This window comes from Falco punctatus, assembly GCF_963210335.1.
Source record: "Falco punctatus genome assembly, chromosome: Z".
In the NCBI taxonomy this organism is placed as follows: Eukaryota; Metazoa; Chordata; class Aves; order Falconiformes; family Falconidae; genus Falco; species Falco punctatus.
This window is the reverse complement of record NC_137586.1, coordinates 77,268,012-77,287,485: the sequence shown is the minus strand read 5'-3', so window position 1 is coordinate 77,287,485 and position 19,474 is coordinate 77,268,012. Positions and strand designations below refer to the sequence as shown.

General features: G+C 44.3%; 1 protein-coding gene across 7 annotated transcripts in view; it reads left to right on the top strand.

Annotated features, from left to right (window-relative positions):
• The first annotated feature begins 8,980 nt into the window (after positions 1–8,980).
• CAST (calpastatin) overlaps positions 8,981–19,474 on the top strand; it is a 64,018-nt gene continuing 53,524 nt past the window's right edge. The window contains exons 1-2 of one of the 7 annotated variants that reach the window (XM_080371016.1): positions 8,981–9,178; positions 14,481–14,546. In XM_080371016.1, the coding sequence (XP_080227142.1) occupies positions 9,128–9,178; positions 14,481–14,546 (117 nt within the window). In that variant the 5' untranslated portion in view covers positions 8,981–9,127. Of the gene's footprint in view, positions 9,179–9,262; positions 9,475–11,405; positions 11,923–14,480; positions 14,547–19,474 lie in introns of those variants that run through there. The other 6 variants (XM_080371015.1, XM_080371019.1, XM_080371020.1 and 3 more) reach the window with 6 other exon arrangements.

The window sequence follows — 19,474 nt, the reverse complement described above, 5'->3', positions numbered from 1 at the left end:
AGCCTCCTGGAAGAGCAGGGCTGGGCAACCGGAGACGCTGCTCCCTATCTCAGACCACTGTCATGATTTCTCCAAGCCCTCCTGTTTGAGTCCCTTTCACATTTCCAGCTTTATAGGCTGGGGGTGTGGTGTGGGGGGTGTGGTGGGGGGGGGTTATGGGGTGGGGTGGGTGTGTCTGTCTGTCTGTCCCCCCAGTCCCCGTCCATCCATCCGTCTGTCCTGGGGGTGCCCTGGTTCCCCAGCGATGTGGGATTATCTCGCTTCGGCCTGCGAAGCACGTCCCCTGACTTTAGCTGCCCTGTGCCTTGGCAGCAGAGGCAGAGGATGTGGAGGAAATGTCTGTGATGGCATCATGGCACAGATACAGGCACACTGGCAGTTAACTATTTGTTCACCACAAATATCAACATGATTGCAATCTGCTGACAGCTGGTCTGAGTGTGATCGTCTACTAAAACAGATCCAGTATCTTCTGACAACGGTATGCAACACAGGCAGAGCTTTCTGGGGTCTTGTTTAAAAGAATAATGTACTTTGGTGTCATGATCTATACACTTTTTTCCCAGTTTTTCCCTTACAATGGGGAAAGAGGATTTTTACACTTGCAGATATCTGGACCTGTCTCATGTAAAGTACTGTTACCACACTTTACTGCTGCAGAAAGAATGTTTTTTGGACCTGATCTGAAACTCTCTCGGGGTAGTGGGAAACAGTTATTTGCAGTGAGGTTTGAAGGAGGTCCCTGGCAAGCACAAGTGACCACATTTCCTCAGGTTATGCCAGATCCTGAGTGGTGGAGGAGGATCTTCCCTTCCTCAGTGCCTGACACCAGAGGTGGGCACTTGCATTCATACGCTGTTTGCAAAAACTCACCTCAGTTTTCAGGGTCTTACAGCAGGGAGCTACCATTTTCTGACTCAAGGCCATTATTTTTGCCACATTTAATAATTACACACTAATTCTTTATCTTACTACTCCACCCTGAAGCTGTTGTGCCGCTGGCCCAGGGCCTCAGGAGAGTACAGCGGGACAGATTCGTCATCAGCTCGCCAGTGGTGAGTCACAGCAGAGGTATGAGCAGAGCAGCAGGCGCTGGGCGAGGGTGCAACCCGCCTCCCAGCAAGGACATCTGCCATGCAGGGGTTCCTCTGGCCCTTGTCCTGGAAATCAGGAGGCAGCCTGGTTGCCTCGGGTTTTGGAAACAGGGCAGGGGTGCGCTTCTGATGCTGGGGGGTAGGTGGCTGGGGAGGGGCCAGAGCAGCCAGGCGGTTTCGGCAAGACAAGCCTGGGCATGGTGGAGCCATCCTAGGCAGTATCATCACAAGTTGCTCCACAACAAGCAAATGCATTTCCTCAAGCAGAGGACTTCCCCTCAGATGTTAACTGCTCTGCTGCCCTGCGGTGACTTGAAATACTTCAGATTTGGCAACATCTGGAGCCGATGTACACAAAATATAAACTCCTGCAAAGCCTACATGCGCTTACCATCTACCCACATTTGGTACAGTCATTTTGTATTTTCAAACAGAGCTTCTGTCATTCACATTCGGGAGGCCCAGAGCAGCCTGTGCTGCATGGCAAAGGGCACCCAGACACCCACCTGCAGCATTTGGATGGTCACTGCTCAGAGGGAGTGAGCAGAGCATCACCTTGGCTGATGGGGCTGGCTGTCTCCATCAGCCTGCCTCAGAGGAGCAGCACATTCCTTCAGGCAGCAATGACAGACTGGGGGGTTTGTGAGGTGCAGAACAAAATTCTCGTTACTTCTCACAACTATTTGCTCATCAGCTGTATTTAAATAGGGCTGGGTTGCTCTACCAAGTGGTTTCACTGCAAACCAAGTCCTCCTGCACTGATGCCTGGTCCTGAAATTGCACAGAAACAGGTCTTGCTGCAATGCAGGGCTACCCCAGCACACACCTCAGGACAACCATGAAACTAATGCACGGCTTAAAATAGAAAGGAGAAATACTCCCAAGGGAAAGTGGTGCATGCCAAGAGGAAGTTATCTGCACCTCAGCCCCATTAATGTTGTGTTTGCTTTCAGCGAGGCATGAGCAGGAAAGGGAGCTGCTGCAAGCAGGGATGTCCCTGAGCAATGCACTGGAGGCTTGCACCAATGTTAGTTCAATTTGCTTTCTTCTTTAATTACAAAAAATGTATACTGCCTCCAAAACAGCATATAGCCATAAAATTTTTCCATGTTACTCATGTTTTCCTTTCCGACCAATCCCAGTTTCCTATTTTCTCACATTTCTGAAACAGAAGAGTCGCCTGCAAAGCAGTGTTGCAATTTTCCATAAAACATTTCTGACCAGCCTGTTTGACTTCCTTTCTGTTGTTGTGACTGGAACTTCTGCTTCTTAAAGGGCACAAAGTATAGTATTAAGCTAAGAAAAGACCTGTGAGAGTTAGTCTTGTAGAGAGCATACAGTTGCCAGTGATGAAGGAGAGCTTGAACCATGCCACTGAGAAAACATCTGAGCAGGGAGGCAACGGCAAAGCAGCAGATGGCTATAATACATTCATGGATGTCAGGCTGGCTGTAAATAGAGCTATTTTTTTTTTTTAAGACGTGGTTATTAATATTAATGCAGCTTTTAACATGTTATTCTCACTTGCAGATGAGGCACTAGTCAACCCAGTTAAGTACAGGATGAACCAGATGCTAACAAGGCTGCAAAATGCACAACAACCACCAACTCTGATCAAGCCAATCCACAATCATTTAGCAATGCCACACTCTCATCCATGTTTCCAGGCATATCATGCACCTCTGATTGGCAAAGTATTTAAAAATGTTTTTTTTCTAACTCTAGATTGTAATTAATGCTTTATTTGTGTGTGTATATTTAAAATGTGTATGTGATTGCACAAATATGTGTGTCTGCATACAAATACATCTTGCAGAAATAATTATGCCATTAGGCATGAGTGCATGTTTAGATGAAAACTGCGGTGAGGTTTCTCATGGTCAGCACACTGAAGAGGACAAGCTATATAATAACATTTCTTCATTTTTGATAGAACTCTGTTTTTAAGCTTGATAATCAGATCAGATCAGAAATGTGGGACTGAAAGGTTTGTGTACAAACAAAACTCAGGGACAGTGCCTTTATTTGCTGCAAGCACCCTGCGTGACCCCAGACATCCCTCAGTCCTCCTGAGCCTCAGTTTACCAGCAGCAAAGGCAACAGCCTCCCACAGAAATGCAAATGAAAGCCTGGGGTCCTCAAACCCTGCCATCACAGGGGATGCATCCCTGTAGGAATGGCGGATGTGTTACAACTCACGAGTGCTGCCAGAGCCCAGCACAATAACTTCCCTCTCTCTCTCAACAGGAATTTCTTGTTTGCCTAAGTTTTTTTCATAACCAGTTACAAGTGCAGAGTTACAAGTGTAATTACTGATGTCTTGTTTCACAGGCTGCTGAAAGTATACCAGAAGAAGCATCCTTGCCCAACCAACATGAAATCAGGGAAGAGTTTTCAGATTCCAGCAGGAAGCAAAAAAGATATTTAGCAGTGTTGGCAAAAGAGCATTCTGTGTTTTCTAACAACCAGTACTGTCCAGGACTCTCCCAACAGCCCCAAGGAACTGCCATAAAAATGACTGTCTTTTAGTGTTGTCAAAAGTCATGGTCTTTTGTGTGTGTGCTGCTTGTGTCACTAGTAGCTACCAGTGATACCCAACTACAGGCTTATGCTGTGGCTACCCCTTATGAAGGCTGAGTGAGGGCAGGTGGAGGAGATGTTTTTCTGCCTTTCCTGGCCCCAGAGATTCTCCAAGGTTCCTATGAAAATTCTGTCTTAAGCTTAATATATTGTTGTGTAAGTTCAGTGTAACTTAATTGTATCTTTCAGTGCTGTTATTATTCATTATTCATATTATTCAGTGCAGAGTTATTATTCATAAGTCTTTAGTCACTAGTCTTTTCTTTTACCAGGGAATCATGGGAATATTGGTTAGTGATGTAGTGCATTACATCATAAACTTGTACAAAATAATTGCGAGACAGTCATACAAATGTGTATGTATCTACAAATTATATATTTTTATATATCTATATATGAAGTAATCAAATGTTTGTTTCATTTTTGCTTTTGGATTAGTTATAAATTATACTTTGATCTGTTTTGGGCTTCTTTAGCCCTAACTGTGTGTGTATATGTGCATGGGTAAGACAGGCAGAAAAAAAGAAAACATAAATGAAACTATAAACAAGAGATGTGGTGGCACATAAAACATCTTCTTCATTACCCTGGTATTGGAAGTCACCCACATAAATGACTTACTGCCAACTTTGCAAACAAATACAAACAAATTTTAGTTTGTTTTACAGGATGCGTTTTGGAAAACCACAGCTATTTTTCACAGCCCTTCCTCTGTGAAGCTTCTATTAATACCAAGAATCTCAGGATTAATTTCGTCTGAAGGATAGTACTGCCCTGAGGGGACCATTGTGCACCTTGATGATTAGTGATAAGTGCAGCATTGCACTGGAGTATTACTCTCAAGGAAATCGTTGTTTCTGTGTCAAATGGAGATTAAGTGAGAAAACATCCTCACCTGAAATTTTTAATCTCTTGCATGGGTTTTGTTATTTGCAAGACACAGCACTGACACAGAAAGAAACATTTTGCAAAATTCTGTATATTGAAAATATAAACTGTTCTTAAAAGATACATATTTTATTTACTAGCATGATTTTCTATTGATTTTTAAACCTTCTAGTGTATGGGCTTTATCTAAGCACACATGGTGTTTTTGCCTCACCACACACAGAGCTTGCTGGAGTTTTCCTTATCTGCAGTTCCTACTTACAGACTAATCTAAGCCTACAGTTTGAGAATCTGAGACAAATACAAATACAAACCAGGTTTATAAAAGTTACAAATGTCTAGGACATACATTTTGCTGTAATTCTGTAATTTAGTTTACACTTGAGAGAATATACCTGATCTAAAGAAAGATCTTTTTAGATAAAACCAGCAGGCAGGAATGAACTAGGTTAGCCACTCCTACACAGCCGCAATGTTTGACATCCATCGGGGTAACGCCTAGCTCTTCATGCTGTACTTCCTGTTGGACCTCCCTTTGGAGTTGTAACCTCGTACTGTCCATATCTGTATCCAGTTCAGAGAAATGCCTGTGATTTGCTAAAAGCTGAACTGATATTTAAACAAACCAATGCTTGGAAGCACACATTCCTAAACTGTTTCTAAATCAACAGCTAGAACCTTTCTGGCTACATGATAGTCTCACCTTGTCTGCCTTGAATCTCTGCTGACTTCCCAAACTGATGGGACTGCTTGGCTTACCTGGTAGAACCTGGCTGTGGAGAAAAGAGAGGACCAAACACATGGGGGTGGAAAAAAGTCTTGTGTGATGAAGGCTACAACATATATTTTTTTCACTGTCAGTTGTGAGACATACTGCTGAAGCTTTTGGTTTTGCTCTATTTCAGTGTAGTGAAATAGAATGCCTGGATAAATAAAAACCTTCATACGTATCACCCACATTCAGCTCCAGTAATTATTCAAAGCTAATTTCAAAGATATTATTTTTTAATTAAAGTTCAGCTCAGTATTTAAGGTTTTACAAAATTACCAACCCCCAGGAAGACTATGGAATCAAATCTAATTTCCTTTTGGTTGGTGTCAAAGCTTGGCACTTCTGCCTGTGGACAGGAAATTTCCATTCAGCAGTGGGATGGGAAATCTCTAAACCACGCTAAACAAGCAGAGGACATACCATTTACATTATAAAAGAGAATGTTTATAATGTACAAAAAATATAGGTATCAATGTATATGGAAATAAACCTTTCTTTTAAATAGTAAGGACTTGAATTATTGCTTTATAGAGCAAAGATGTTGTTAAACTATTTACTCTTATCAACAAATCGGACTTCCACAACCAAAAGTTCCAATTCCCGTTTACTGAACACTTTGTGAACGAGAACAGTAGAAGATAGGAAATGTACTTGTCCATCTTCATTACTGTTGGTGTGTTAAAACAGGGTGGGACTGCATGCATCAAATGAAAAAAAAAAAAAAGTGAATCCTGATGGTTTCGCTTTTGGGAGGAAGTAGAACAAAAACTTGTGATGAGTTTTTTGGTAAAGCAGAAGAATAGGAAAGTGATTAAACAAACAACTTGTTTGACTGGATTTTTACTTACTTTTAGACTTTTTTTAAACTCCCCTAGATAAAAATCCAATTACACAAGAGATTTTGTACTTCATTTTGTTATTTTGTAAATTTGGTAAATGACTCATAAGCTTGCAGAAGTACTATTATGCAAGTTATACTAATAAAATATGTATACTTGGCAAGAAATTCATTTGATCCTGCCAGAATTTTGAGCACCTTCTTATTCAGAGGCATTTGACAACTGGTGCACTTTGGAGACAGAGTATGGCAGGGAGAAATGAGTCTGTGATTCTGGATTCCTCTTTTAGACTCCAAATACCTTGAATTACATGTAAACATATCCATGAAACGTGTTTCTAAATGGCTATTAAATACTTGTTTCCATTACACATTATGACAGTACAGAACCCACACTCCTGATGATGTGGCCACCCGCTCTTGCTCCAGCCAATATACATTGAACAAATTGATATCTGGACTATAAATACACAAAAGCATATAAAACCAATCTAAACTAGTTAAGAATAAATTTATGCAGGAATTGTCAATGAACAATGTTTTCTTAAAGCAGTAGCAAATCAGAGGACCCTTCTAATAGAAACAACAGTGCCAACCCCTTAGCCCTGAACCAAGATTTCCTTGGAAGGCTGGAGCCCTTTGGTTTCCAAAACACTACAGATGCATGCAGTAGCTGTGGGAACTGGAGTAAGTGTCCAGGCAGCTCTCCTCCTTCCTGCAGCTACCTGGTGTTCAAATCTCATCTATATACCTAACTTCTTACTAGGAAAGCTTCAAATTGATGATGTGCTTCTGGATCAGCAGCACCCTGAACATCCAGCATGACACAGACTGACATCACCAAGGATTTCACATACTACTATGCTGTTACTGTGCAGCTCCACAATTTCAATTACTCTCAGCTCCAGCTGCTTGTTATCTGGCATGTAGCAATAACAGGGGTGAAGCTCACTGAAGGCTTCCTGGAGGACTGTGTCAGCAGGGAGCGTCCACTGCCTGCAGCCAAAGAATGCAGTACAATCTGTTAGACCTGTCAGAGTGACCCCAGATAAAACAGCACACAAGAGCTTTGTGTAAAAGCCAGGAATTAAACACAGCCCTTGCCTTCACCTCCCCCGAAGCACCTTGCCTAGATGTACATGATTTTAAGATAGTCCCGTGTAACTGCTTTACAATTCCATGGCCAGATGCAATGCAGACCTTGGGTGAAGGCTCGGTACTTAAAAATTTAGGCAGATGACCCATCCAGTGGAATGAAAAACCATGCACATCACAGGCTGAAACACTTCAAAGACCAGCTGTGAATCTGCATGGAGCTTATCAGAAAGGAAAGGCAGGGATGGCGTGAAGCAAGCAACATACCAGCCTCTGAACAGTCTTTCCTCTCAGGAGACTGAAGCCACACCCCAAGGCCACCAGGGGTTTACCGTCACCCACTCATCTCCTTGTCTCTGTGTGACAGGATAAGCCACAAGCACTAATTGGGTTTACAGACTTCCCACTAAGTGGCTTAGTCCTACTGCCTCTTGCCCAGTGGAAGCAGGGAGCAGCTGCTGAGGTGGCTACCAGTCCCTAATGACTCTGACACCTTTGCTTCCCTCTGCTGATAGACATGGCTTCCTTCCTTGGGCCTGTGTCCAGGCACCGCCGCCGCTGCTGCTACTGAGTAACACAACTTACCCAATGGCTGTTCCACCCAGCCAGCCGAAACTTGGGATCCCCTGGCCCAGAACACCCCAAATGCTTACTCCTTTTACTTAAGCTGTGTAGAAACAATTCCTGGGTGCGACAAAGCCTGCAAATCATGCCAATTCCTGCACACAACCCGTGTTGGGGTGTGCATGCACCTGCAAGGCAATGACTGCATTTTGAACCCCTTTCACTGGAGGTTGACTTCATGTTATTAATCACATTGCTCTTGCCAGTACACTTCAAGAATATTTGCCCCAGCACTTCAGTTGCAGTTTGTTTCTTTACTGAGGCAGCCTCGGAGAACCGCTCTTGGTAAGTGGTGAATTTTTCATTCCAGCTACACATGCATACTGACGGGAGGCTCACTCAAACCCGGCTTAGGGCTGCACCATTCCTATTCATGGAGGATTTTCCAGCTGTTATCGGGGTGGTTTGGTCGTGCTTAATTTTACCTGTCCCTGTGGTGTCTTGGAAGAGCCACCAGTACATCCTGGGTAGCTCATTTGTGTAAAGACCCACATGGATGGGGACATTTGTGACTTTCTTAAAAAAAAAATCAGATCTTGAAAGTTTTTCTGTTTAATAACCTAAACCACAGTAAATCCTCTGGACGTGAGCCTCACAACCACACTGACCCATAGGATACATGCCTGACTTCAGAACCGAGGGCATTCACATCGGCATTCAGATCGGGGGGAGGTGTCCCTCGCCCTTTGCACCAGAGCAGGCCGAGGTGATGGCCATGGCTGGAGAGCTGGGGTGCCGGAGCAGCCACAGGCACCTGCCACCCAGCTCCATCTTGGGGGAAGCCACGATGGGGCAGGCACCTGGGCACCAGCCTCTTGCCGAGTATCAATACCCAACGCTTTTCCAAGGGGACCGACTTGTATGAGGAATAGGAAAGCTTCTGTGCTTTTTGTGTTTTGCTCAAACTCCCCCGTGTTTAAGAAAAGCCACTCTTGCTGCAGGTGACCGTCGTCCTGCCGCCAGCGCTGGCAGGGCAAGGGGCGCCGGGGCCGCCGCTTCAGGCTCCGCGCCCGCCCGGCCGCCTCAGCTCAGCCACAGCGGCCCCTGCCCCCCGCTTCCCCCGCGGGCCTCGGGGCCGCAGCCCGGGCCCGGCCCGGCGCCGGCAGGAAGGGGAGGGACCGGCCGCTGTGCGAGACGACTGTGGCGCTGGGACCGTTGAGCGGCGCGACCGGCCACCTCCCGTTTCCCCGGGGCCCGCGGCAGCGCAGGGGGCAGGCGGCAGGGGGACCCGCAGACATGTCGCAGGCCGGAAAGGGGAGGCAGCCTCCCCTCGCCGCGTCCGCGGCGGTAAGGTGGGGCGGCAGCGGGGGGGCCGGGGAAGGGGTGTACAGCGGTGGGGTATGGCGGTGACGGGGGTACGGAGGTGGCGGGCGCGACGCGCAGCCCCGACTGCCCCACGGCCTCGGCGGGGCCGCGGGCGCCGCCCTACCGTGGGGCCCGGCGGTAGGAGGCCGCTGCCGGGGCGGGTGCCGCCCGGGGGTGGAGGCGGCTGCCGGAGCGAGGCCCGTGCCCTGCCGCGCCGTGCCGGGCGGTGAGGAGCAGCGCGCAGCGCCATGGCCTTCGCGCGGTGGTGGTACGCCATGGTAAATACGGGGCTGGGGCTGCGGCGGGGCGGGACCGGGCCGCGGACACCCTCGCGGGGTGGTGGGCGACTGGGGGAACGGCCCGGAGCCGGCGCGGCTGGGGAGGGTCCCGCGGGCGGGACGGCCTGAAGGCCCCGTCCCCTCTGTGGCGTGAGGGCCAGTGGAGGGGTAAGGAAAGGAGTTTGTGGTGACAGGAGGCAGATCGGTGCTTTTTTTAAACGCTGGTGTAGTGGCGTTTCAGGTCAGATGGGAACGTGGTGTTCCCGGGATGTGCTTTCATAATCCCTCCGCAGTCTTTTACAAGAGATGCTGAACGCCAGGCTTTGTCATGCTATTGGCTATTTTCATCATTTTCAGCCCAATGCTGATGAAACTGTATTGCTTGTTCAAAGTACAGTGGTTTGTGACATAAAACAGGATTTACATGGGATTTTTTTCAGCTTTGCAAAAAACTCTCCACAGCCTGCCCTTTTTTTGGAAACATGTTCTTAACTTCAGGTGGGTGGTGGAGCTGCCAGGAATAGTCGTCACTTGCTAGAGACTCCCCGAGCAAACCACAGCTCTCTGATGGCTCCATGTGGTTTGGCTGGAGTTAGGTCACTCCTTATTGCTGTGACGAACCTGCAATTGCTTTAAGAAGTCTTCTTCGTAATTTATTAGTCATATAAGGAAGGAGTTGGCCTCTATGGAGTGGTGAAAAGAAGTTTGTGTTCTTTTAAAAGTTTTATAGGAAGTATGCGTTCAGTAAGGTAGCTTTCAGAGAAGACACCACTTTAATGTGTTTCCTAAATGCCAGGTAGATTAGATCTGTTGAGTTTGTAATTGTATTTTTAAATTGCTCTAAGTAGCTTGGATCAGCATTCAGTAATGTTTCCAATCATTCATTAGTGTGAGGTCAAATCAGTCATACAGTGTGGTGACCCAGAGTCACAAGGAGGAAAGTTTGGGAGTTGCTGCATTAAGTGATGACACAGATGTTAAAGGCCTCAGCAGTCCAGGGTCACTGAAGCCATGGGAATAAAAGACATTAAAACAATGTGACTGCTGGTGTGGTCAGGTAAGGAAACCGCTCCTCCATGTGCTCCATTGTAAACACTTCATTACAGTTGCTGGCACCAGCAGGCCTCCGTGTGAGACTGGGGTTCTTCCAGTTTCTGCCTAGAAGACCTTACGGTCTAAAGGATGAGTAAGCAAAGCAGAAAAGGTAGGAGACAGGAACAGACACAAAAGAGGTTCACTGGTTGCTCTAATGAGGTTTTACTGGCTGGTGTATTTAGAGCAGAGTGGGATGGCTGTAAGAAGAAATCCAGGTTTCACCTTTCCATTCCTTACACTGGTTGAAGTTCCCCTGACATCTCTTCAGGTCTGGTGGTTTTCTAAGTACCATCAAAGATCTCAGTTTTCTCAATTTCTACTCAAAAACAAAGGTCAGATTCCTATCTGCATAGAACAATAACTTCCCCTTTAATACCTGTAATGCAAAGTTGGTTTCTTCAGATGAGAATCCTGCAAGGAAGTGTCTCTTCTCACCCAGTTACCGATTGTGTCATTGCTGCAGTCCTCAGAGATGCTGCGCAATGGCTGTGAACCAAAGGCTTGTTAATGCTGATGGGGCCTCTGGGACTTAGAAGGAATTTCTTGAAGCAAGATCTTTAGTTGAGGTCTGATTTTTGCAAGTGCAGGCTGAAGATGCACTTGTGTGTTCAGTTCTTAGTATTTTGCTCTGTGCTTTTCACCTAGGCCTATTACTTTCTAGTTCATGTATGCTCTGCATCAGAAGGTAAATGTGTGTCCATAAAAGAAGAATGTCGTGATGTTCTTGTGCACTGTAGAACAGGATGAAGATCTCAGGATAAACTTTCTTGTTCATGATAATTCTTTGTGTATTTGGTAAATGTGTGATTATGGGTGGGTTTCTGTGTTTTGCATTTTGTTAGTGGAAGTGGAAGATATTTTGGGCCAACTTAGCAACTATAAGAAATTGTTGTTAGCTCATTAATTAAACTAGAAATAGCTTCAGCTGTATGCCCACTGTTTGTGTGACACAGCTGGAGCTGCCCCTGTCTACTGTCCTGGTTATGTATGTATTTCTTTGGCATTGTAAGGAAAGATGAGCAGAAAGAGTGCCCAAAGGAAAAGTCAACTCTGTCATTATCTACTTTGGAGTGTAAAGGAGCAATGCATGTATGGTGTCCCAGAAAACATGAGCTTAGTCTTTTACTGAGGTTGATTTTTTTATTATTATTATTCTTTATTTTTTTTTACTAGAAGGTGCAGAGCTCGGAAGTGCAGACCAGAAGCAAGCTGCTGAAGGGCATTTTTGAAGCAGCATCCCTTCTCATATCTTAAGCATTGGCCATTTCAGGAAACACCATGGTCTTCTGAGAAGGTGTGTTAGGAAGTTGTGCTTTCCAAGGTTACCTCCTCGGGATGGCACTTTCAAGAGAGGTAATACTTTCATAGGCTGTTTTATTATCTGAGGTCGGAGAGTATCAGCGCTTAATGTGTACACACTCCCCACTTAATGGATAAAAAATTACTTTGGTTGGACCATACATGCTTTATTCCTATGGCTAAAATAAAGAGGATTTGGCCTCTAAGTCAAAATCTCATTATTATAGGTGCTGTTTGACATAGCCTTCTGAAGGGAAGATGGCATGCATTTAATATCTCTCTGACTTCAGTTTAGGGGTGGCAAAGTTGTGGTCCTTGTCCTGGTCCATTTCTTGTCCTTTCTGGCCAGTGAAGCCACCATGGGGTCCCTCGGGGATGTGGAGTTGATATTCTGCTTGAGGGAATCCTGCCAGCGCCCTTGTCCTGCCCTCTGCAAACAGCACAGACCACTGCACCTGACAACTGTGTGGTCAGGGGATGGGAAAACAGGAGCAGTGTGTGCTGGGGCAGGTGAATGCTGAAGCCTCAACACCCAAGAGAGGACACTCTGAGCTCTGTCCCTCTGTTGGGATGCAGTGTAACTCCCTCTTCATAGTTGTGGGACTGGAAGCCCTGTTGATGCTGTGGTCCTGTCTGGTACAGGTTTCCATGGTGTGGATGTGAGGAAGTGGACTTGGGGAGAAAAGGTAATGCTGGATTTGGCCCTGGTAAAACCCTGGCACACTCAGTAGGAACTAGGTAAGGCTCCTGCATTCTGTGACGTGATTTAATGAAAGAAAAAAAACCCTAAACATCTGGGCTTTAATTGGTGTTGCAGCTTTTAAAGCTGTGTCCAAATTTGAAGAGGAAAATAAACAAAACCAATACAATACCTGCAATGTACAGAAAGGCTTGTTTGCTTTATTAGCTGAGTTAGCTGATTTCAGAGTATCACTTGGCTTTTAGGTGTGTTGTGATGCTGAGGGTATCCATATAGAAAGAAAGCCCAGTCTATACAGCAGAGTTTTGCTGGGCAGGAGCTGTAGCTCCTGCGCCTTATATCAATGCTGGCTCTGGAGTTACTGTTTCGTCAGCAAGAGCATGCTCACTGACATTGCTCTTACTGGTATGTGTGTGGTTTGCTTTTATTGTAGCAGTAAAAAGCGCAGATAACTGGGTAATTGTGCCTATATTGAAAGTGCTATTATGGGGCAGTGAATCAATTCATCTCTTACCTGAAACGACAGCCTACGGGGCTTGTTTTTCCTCTGAAGAGGTACAATTGGAATATGAGAATAGCATTTTCGATTTTAAAACTTGTTAAGTGTCTTAGTCATGCCCAAACTAATTTTAAAACTTGAATTATTAAGAGGTTGTCTAAAACAGGTTTTGAAATTTTTGTCATGTACCATCATAATGGAAACAGATTAGAGAGACACTGGTTTTTTTGGTTTTATTTGTTCATTCAGCTGTAGTATTTTCCCAACCTGTCTGCCGAAGTCCTTTAACACATTCCTGTTGAAGATGGTGCAGTGATACATGCGTCATTACTTTTCCCTGCAGCCATGTAAAGAAAAAATCCATAGGAACTCATTACTTTAGTGGGTTAGCAAACTTTACCTCCTGCAGCTCGATCCTCAGAATAGATAGGAATAAATGGGTTTCAAATCATCTCCTGCCTTTACTTAACAAAACAAACCAGACATGAATCCTCATTCCTAGATGTCTCAGCTGCCATGAGAAGTTATACTACCTGAGATACTAGATAATAGCTGTATTGTCTTGTCTTTTACATTCATGGTAAAATTTCTTGCTTTTTACTTTTCTATCCTAGTGGTCAAACAATATGCTTTGGAAAAAGATTTTTTGAGGGGCCATATTTACTGCTTTTCAGAGGTGCAGGGAGTAAAATGGGCACTGGATGGCAGTGTGCACACTGAACAAACTTTCTGTGCATTGTGGCATGTTGTTAGCAAACCGGATTGCATGTCAGCAATTTAGATGAAAGCAAGAGGTTTCAAGTCTTGGAGGGGATAAAAGATGCAGGAAGTTTGGGGAACCTGGAAGAACTGTATTTCCTAATGTGTACCACTGTCTGAATCGTTATAGAATTCATTTGTTGTATATCAGCAGCAGAATTCTAGAAATCATAGTAACAGCTTCCTTCCAGGTAAGGAGGGCTGGGCATAATGAGCATTTTAATGTGTCTGAAGAAGATTCAGGTGTTGGAGTGGATCTTCATGATTGCACATGTCATGTTGGTGTCTCTGAGAGCTGCTTGGTTTCTGCTGAAGCTTGTGGAACTGACAGTGTTTCTGAAGCAAGTATTGTAGTGCTGTGTGCTGCTAAGGGATGAGTGATAGCTTAATATCTTTCAGGACTTTCTGCAAGAACAATCACATTACAGGTACTTCCCTAGAAGTCATGATTTTCCTTGATTTCACTTAAAGTTATCCAGCAGGTTGTTTAGAAGTCCTGCCCATTGGTGAGAAGGAAAACTTACCATGTTCCCCTTTGTTGTGTTGCGGTAGGGGAAAGGAACCATACATGCACTAAGATGTTTGGGTTTTTCTCTACATAGAAGGTATAATTTAAGATCTTAATAACTGAACATCTGTTTTCTCTACTTACAGCATGGTGACAAGAAGACAAGTGAAACTTCTTCCAAATTGGAAGAGAAAAAAGCAGAAGCAACAGAGGTAAAATCAAATGTTTGAACACGTTAAGAAGAAAAGTTGGTAATGAATTTCCTCCTATACAGATTTTTGTCTTTTGATAGCAAAGTGGTAGTTTTCAGATAATTAACTGGTGGCTGTAGTCACTCGTTATTCATTCCATGAATGTATAGTTTTGTCTTGTGTTGCTAAGCAGCCTCCTGAGAATATTTCTTTGCTCCTTTCTTCCTTTCACAAATATTTCTTGTTATTATCAGTGGAAGTGACCTCAATGGGTGTGTCTACTCTGCAGTGCAGGTGAGACACATCTGATCATCCTGCTTTTTCGGTTGTCCAGAAGTATGGATGTAGTGACTGTACTGTGATGCTTTCCACTGTGTCTGCACACTGGTTTTTCCTCCAAAGATACAAATCCAAATTCGTACATAGATGTTGCACATCAGAGCCATCTCCTGACACACTTGCAAATATGTGGTCAGTGCTGTATTTTAGAAAAAATACTTATTTTTTCAAGATACTGCCTCCTCAGGAAGTTATATTTACAGTTCAAGAGTACCTGCTGAGTTATAATGTTGAGTGTACACAGGCAACTTTTTAGTCTGAGCATAGCAGCTGTTGTTAACAATCAGAAGCCATACAGGTTGCAGGCAGTGTTAGGAACAGTACTTGGCAGGGTCGCCTCTCTGCCACAGCTGCCAGCCCCGTTAGCTGCTCAGAGGTAGGTCCTTGTGTACTACAGTGAGTCAGGTTGGCATCGCAAAGAAGGGGGTCAGCCAGGCCAGGATGCAAGTGCTGGTACTTATCATTATTTCCCCAAGAGTCTCTGCTCTTGCAAGCAGGAGCAGTGCTTCTCCACAGAACGTCTGTTACTAGTTGTCTACTTGTTGGCTTCACATGTCAATCATTGATATAGGGAAGCCAGAAACAGGTGTGCCTGATACTTTCTTCATAGCAGAAGCTATGTGGAAAATAACTTTGTCTGGGCTGTGGTGTGTTTAACTGCACTGCAGATCAAGGCCAGTGAAGGCTTTTATAACCGTCCTCTGAAGTGGATGACTAAAGTAATTACCTTTCTTTTCTGTCCAACACAAAGGCAGGCTTGTCTAGCCTGGGAATGTGTTCCTCCTTTCCTCTCTAGGCAGTTTAGTTTTTTCTTAAATAGCATTGTTCACTTACACATTCTTAGTGTAATGCCAGATTCTTTGACTGCATGTTGCTCTTAATATAGAATTGCTGACTTCTTTGTGGGAAGGGTGGAAGTCGAATCCTGTAGTGTGGGTTATGAAGTTACTGTTTCTGAGCTCTCACTGAGGTGTGTTTCTCGCTAACAACAGAAGGCTGTTACAAAGTTTTTTGACCTGATGCTTTTGCTTTTTGAGTCCTTAGAATACTGCGTGCGTGTTTCTTCATGTGAATGTCTTTGTATATTAGACTTGTTCCATTGACTTTATAATGGTTAAAAGTGGAAGTAGATCAAAACACTTTTCCTTAGGCCCATTGAACAACATTAGCTCCACTGTGGTTCACATCTACCTCCAAAACAGTCTCAATTTTTTAAGCAGCTGAGGTAGCAACTGGAAATCTTTGTACAACTTTCACAAGAGTCTGCAATGATCTTCTTTTGTTTGAAAGTCAGAAATTATTCCTGTAATATTCAATTCTTGAAGCAAAATTTTATAATCTTACCTGTAGATAGCTGGTGGACAATACTTGTCTAGAATACTGATTTTGTTCACCTCCCTGCTAGAAAAGGTTTGGTAATGCATTATAAAAATTGCAAAGAAGTATGAAGGTCTTTGAAGAGTTCATATTCATATTGAGGGGAAAACTGTGAAATACCATGTGCTTATTATATAACTAGAAAGAACAATAAGTGACTCTATCTCTCAGATTCTTTGGTATATAGTCCTGAAGGGCTGAGAGGAGAAGAGTAAAGCTTTGAAAAGTGTAATGTTTTAACCCCAGCTGACCACCAAGTACCACGCAGCTGCCTGCTCATTCACCCCAGCAAAGCAGGATGGGGAGGGGCATCAGGAAGAAGGTGAAACTTGTGGGTTGAGATAAGAACAATTTAATAACTGAAATAAAATATTATAATAATAATAATAACAACAGTACTAATGAAAAAGAAAGAGAAAGAAAGAGGAATAAAACCCAAGGGAAAAAACCCAGCAAGTGATGCACATTACCACTGCTCTCCACCTGCTGACTGATGCCCAGCCAGTCCCTCAGCAGCAACAGCAGTCCCCAGATAACCCCACTCCCGTTGTATACTGAGCATGGTGTCCCATGGTATGGATTATTCCTTCGGCTAGTTGGGGTCAGTTGTCTTGGCCTACTCCCGGTTTCTTTTGCACCACCTTGCTGGCACAGCACAGGGAACTTGAAAAGTTCTTGATTTAGAGTAAGCATTACTTACCAAGAATGAGAACATCCGTGTGTTTTCAGTTTATTCTTAGCCTAAATCCAAAACACAGCATTGTACCAGCTACTGAGAAAAAAATTAACTCTATGCCAGCCAAAACCAGGACAGAAAGTAAAAGCAGGAAAGGTCTGACACAGGTTTGAGTAGGAGATGCTAATTAGCCACAACATCAGAGAGAAGTCAAAATGAGTAAGTACTGTTAGGGTGTAGAATAGGCTTCCTAAGCCTTTTCTACTTGGAGACTTAAAAGCAGATTTTAAAAAACAGTGCTTACTGTAAGTAGCAACCTGCTTGGTAAGGCATGCATTTGCACAGAGGTGCTGAGATTAAATAGCTCTGTAAGATTTTTCCATTCCTACCATCATAATAAAATAAAATATTTTATTTATTTATTTTTAGTAGATTTAGGAGGTACCAGTGTGGAGATGAGCTGTTTAATAACACTGTAGTTTTGGAATGACACACAATCATAGCAGGGAGTACATGCACTTTATATGTGATGTACCAACAGATGTTAGTTTATAAGATGGTTTCTTCAGGAAGTATTTACTTTTCAAGTTTTCAGTGACTCACTGCTTAACTATCATACAGTACTTTCATCCTTAGATCTTAAAAGAGTTGTATAAAGGAGACAATACATTATCTGAGTGACATCAATAAAATGAGGGGAAGGGGAGATGCTGAAGCGCAGAGCTGAAATTGCCTTATATGATGTCGTCTGACTGCTCACTAGTAGAGAAAAGAACCCAGGTCACCAAGTACGAGGCTGGTCCATGCAGCCATGTGATAAACAGTGTCCTTGAAGCTCAAAGGGGAAGCCACAAACTTACTGAAGGCAGTGAGCCTTTCTCTGAATCATGAAGCAGGCTTCCCTTCCTGTCTGGTAGCTGGCAGCTGCAGCTTGTGTCTACTCCTCACTTAAAAATGAAACTTCTAAAAGCTGTTGTGGTTTACTACTGGAGTGGCTGACACTGAAGTCACACAGCTGGAGCTTGGCTGACTAGCTGGAAGAGGCAGACAGCAGGTTAGTTCAGCAGCTGTTCCCAGCAACCTCCATTCTGCTTGATGGCTGTCTAGCTTGAAGGGTAAAGGATGCACACAGTCCCCTGCTTCTCTTCCCAAGGATTCACTCTCACCTCTTCTGCGCAGTGGCTAGAAACATAAAACACTGCAGTGCTAAGGTTCAAACTCTTCCTTCTAGAACGCTAAATTTAGTCTGTTCAGTTTCTGAAAAAAAAGATTAAGACGTGGCCTTAAGGCTACATACCTATTTTACTTTCCTTCACAGTAGCTTGTGGTAGTTACCTGGAGACTAATACTCAGTACCGTTGCACCTAGCACAGGAGAGAGGTATTGTGGAAGGGTTTTGGAAGGGATGGGACTGTGATTTTGTACTTCACAAGGCCATGTTGCTCTTGGAAAGATTGATCTCTTCCATTTCATTACCTAATGTGTATTAGGAAAGGTAGCATCACACTGGTTTGCCTCATTTCGGTAGTGCTACTCAAACTTTAAATCTAGACAGAGTAGGTCAGGGGTCCTCAAACTTTTTAACCAGGGGGCCAGCACACGGATGCAGTGGCAGGCAGTCATCTGCGGCTGCTTGGTTTCCCCCCCCCAACCCCCGGCGGGGGGGTCTGTAAATACCGGGGGCCAGAAAGAGGACCATGGGGGGCCGTATCCAGCCTGCGGGCTGTAGTTTGAGGACCCCTGGAGTAGGGGATCTACTTGGAACAGGAATGGTCAGTTTTAGCTTGCGGTACACATAATCTGTCAATCTGACAAGGAGCAACCAACTGGGCGTGTATCTGTGTCTTTTAGAAACAGGCAAAAGGTGGCTGGAGGGAGAGAGTTGGAAACTGCAGATGTCTGCAGACGTGTTAGAATACAAAATTGAAAGAAGGTACAGACAGATATTTATCAGTGTAGTTGATATTGAAAGTGTGTGTGTGTTATGGTTGTATTGGGCGCTGCTGAAGGACAGAGCTTCAAGTCACAGGGATTATACCTTAACCTTTTATGTCTTGGTTTTCAGAACCTTAGATTTGTTGAATTTACATTCTAAGGAGGACCAGACAGTTCTTGAGAATCTATATCAGCTTTAATGAAATATTTTCATTCCTTGTGGATGTTTCTGTGGTAGATGTTACTGTTGTGGGAATTGGTGTTTGCTGATGCACTTGAAGCTGTTGTGTATGTTTGCAGCTGGGACGCACTTGCCACCCAGTACAAGTGAGTGATATGCTGCTGTTCTCCCATATCCATCCCTCTGTTTTTCTCACAGTATTTTGACAACATGGTCTTGAGTTTGCAGCGTGGCACTGTGAAGTGTATGGAATAGGAACTTCCTTTCTTCTCCTTCCCTCCTGATGTCCCAAGGCTTTTAGCAATTTTGCATGTTGTTAGCATATGAAAGACAGCTGGTGTGCTTTTCCTTTACCCCTCATGTTGACATCAGCCTGTGTGTGCTCTTCCACCGATTACCTTGCTTCAGACTTTGTATGCCATCAAAGTATTAGTGCTCTAG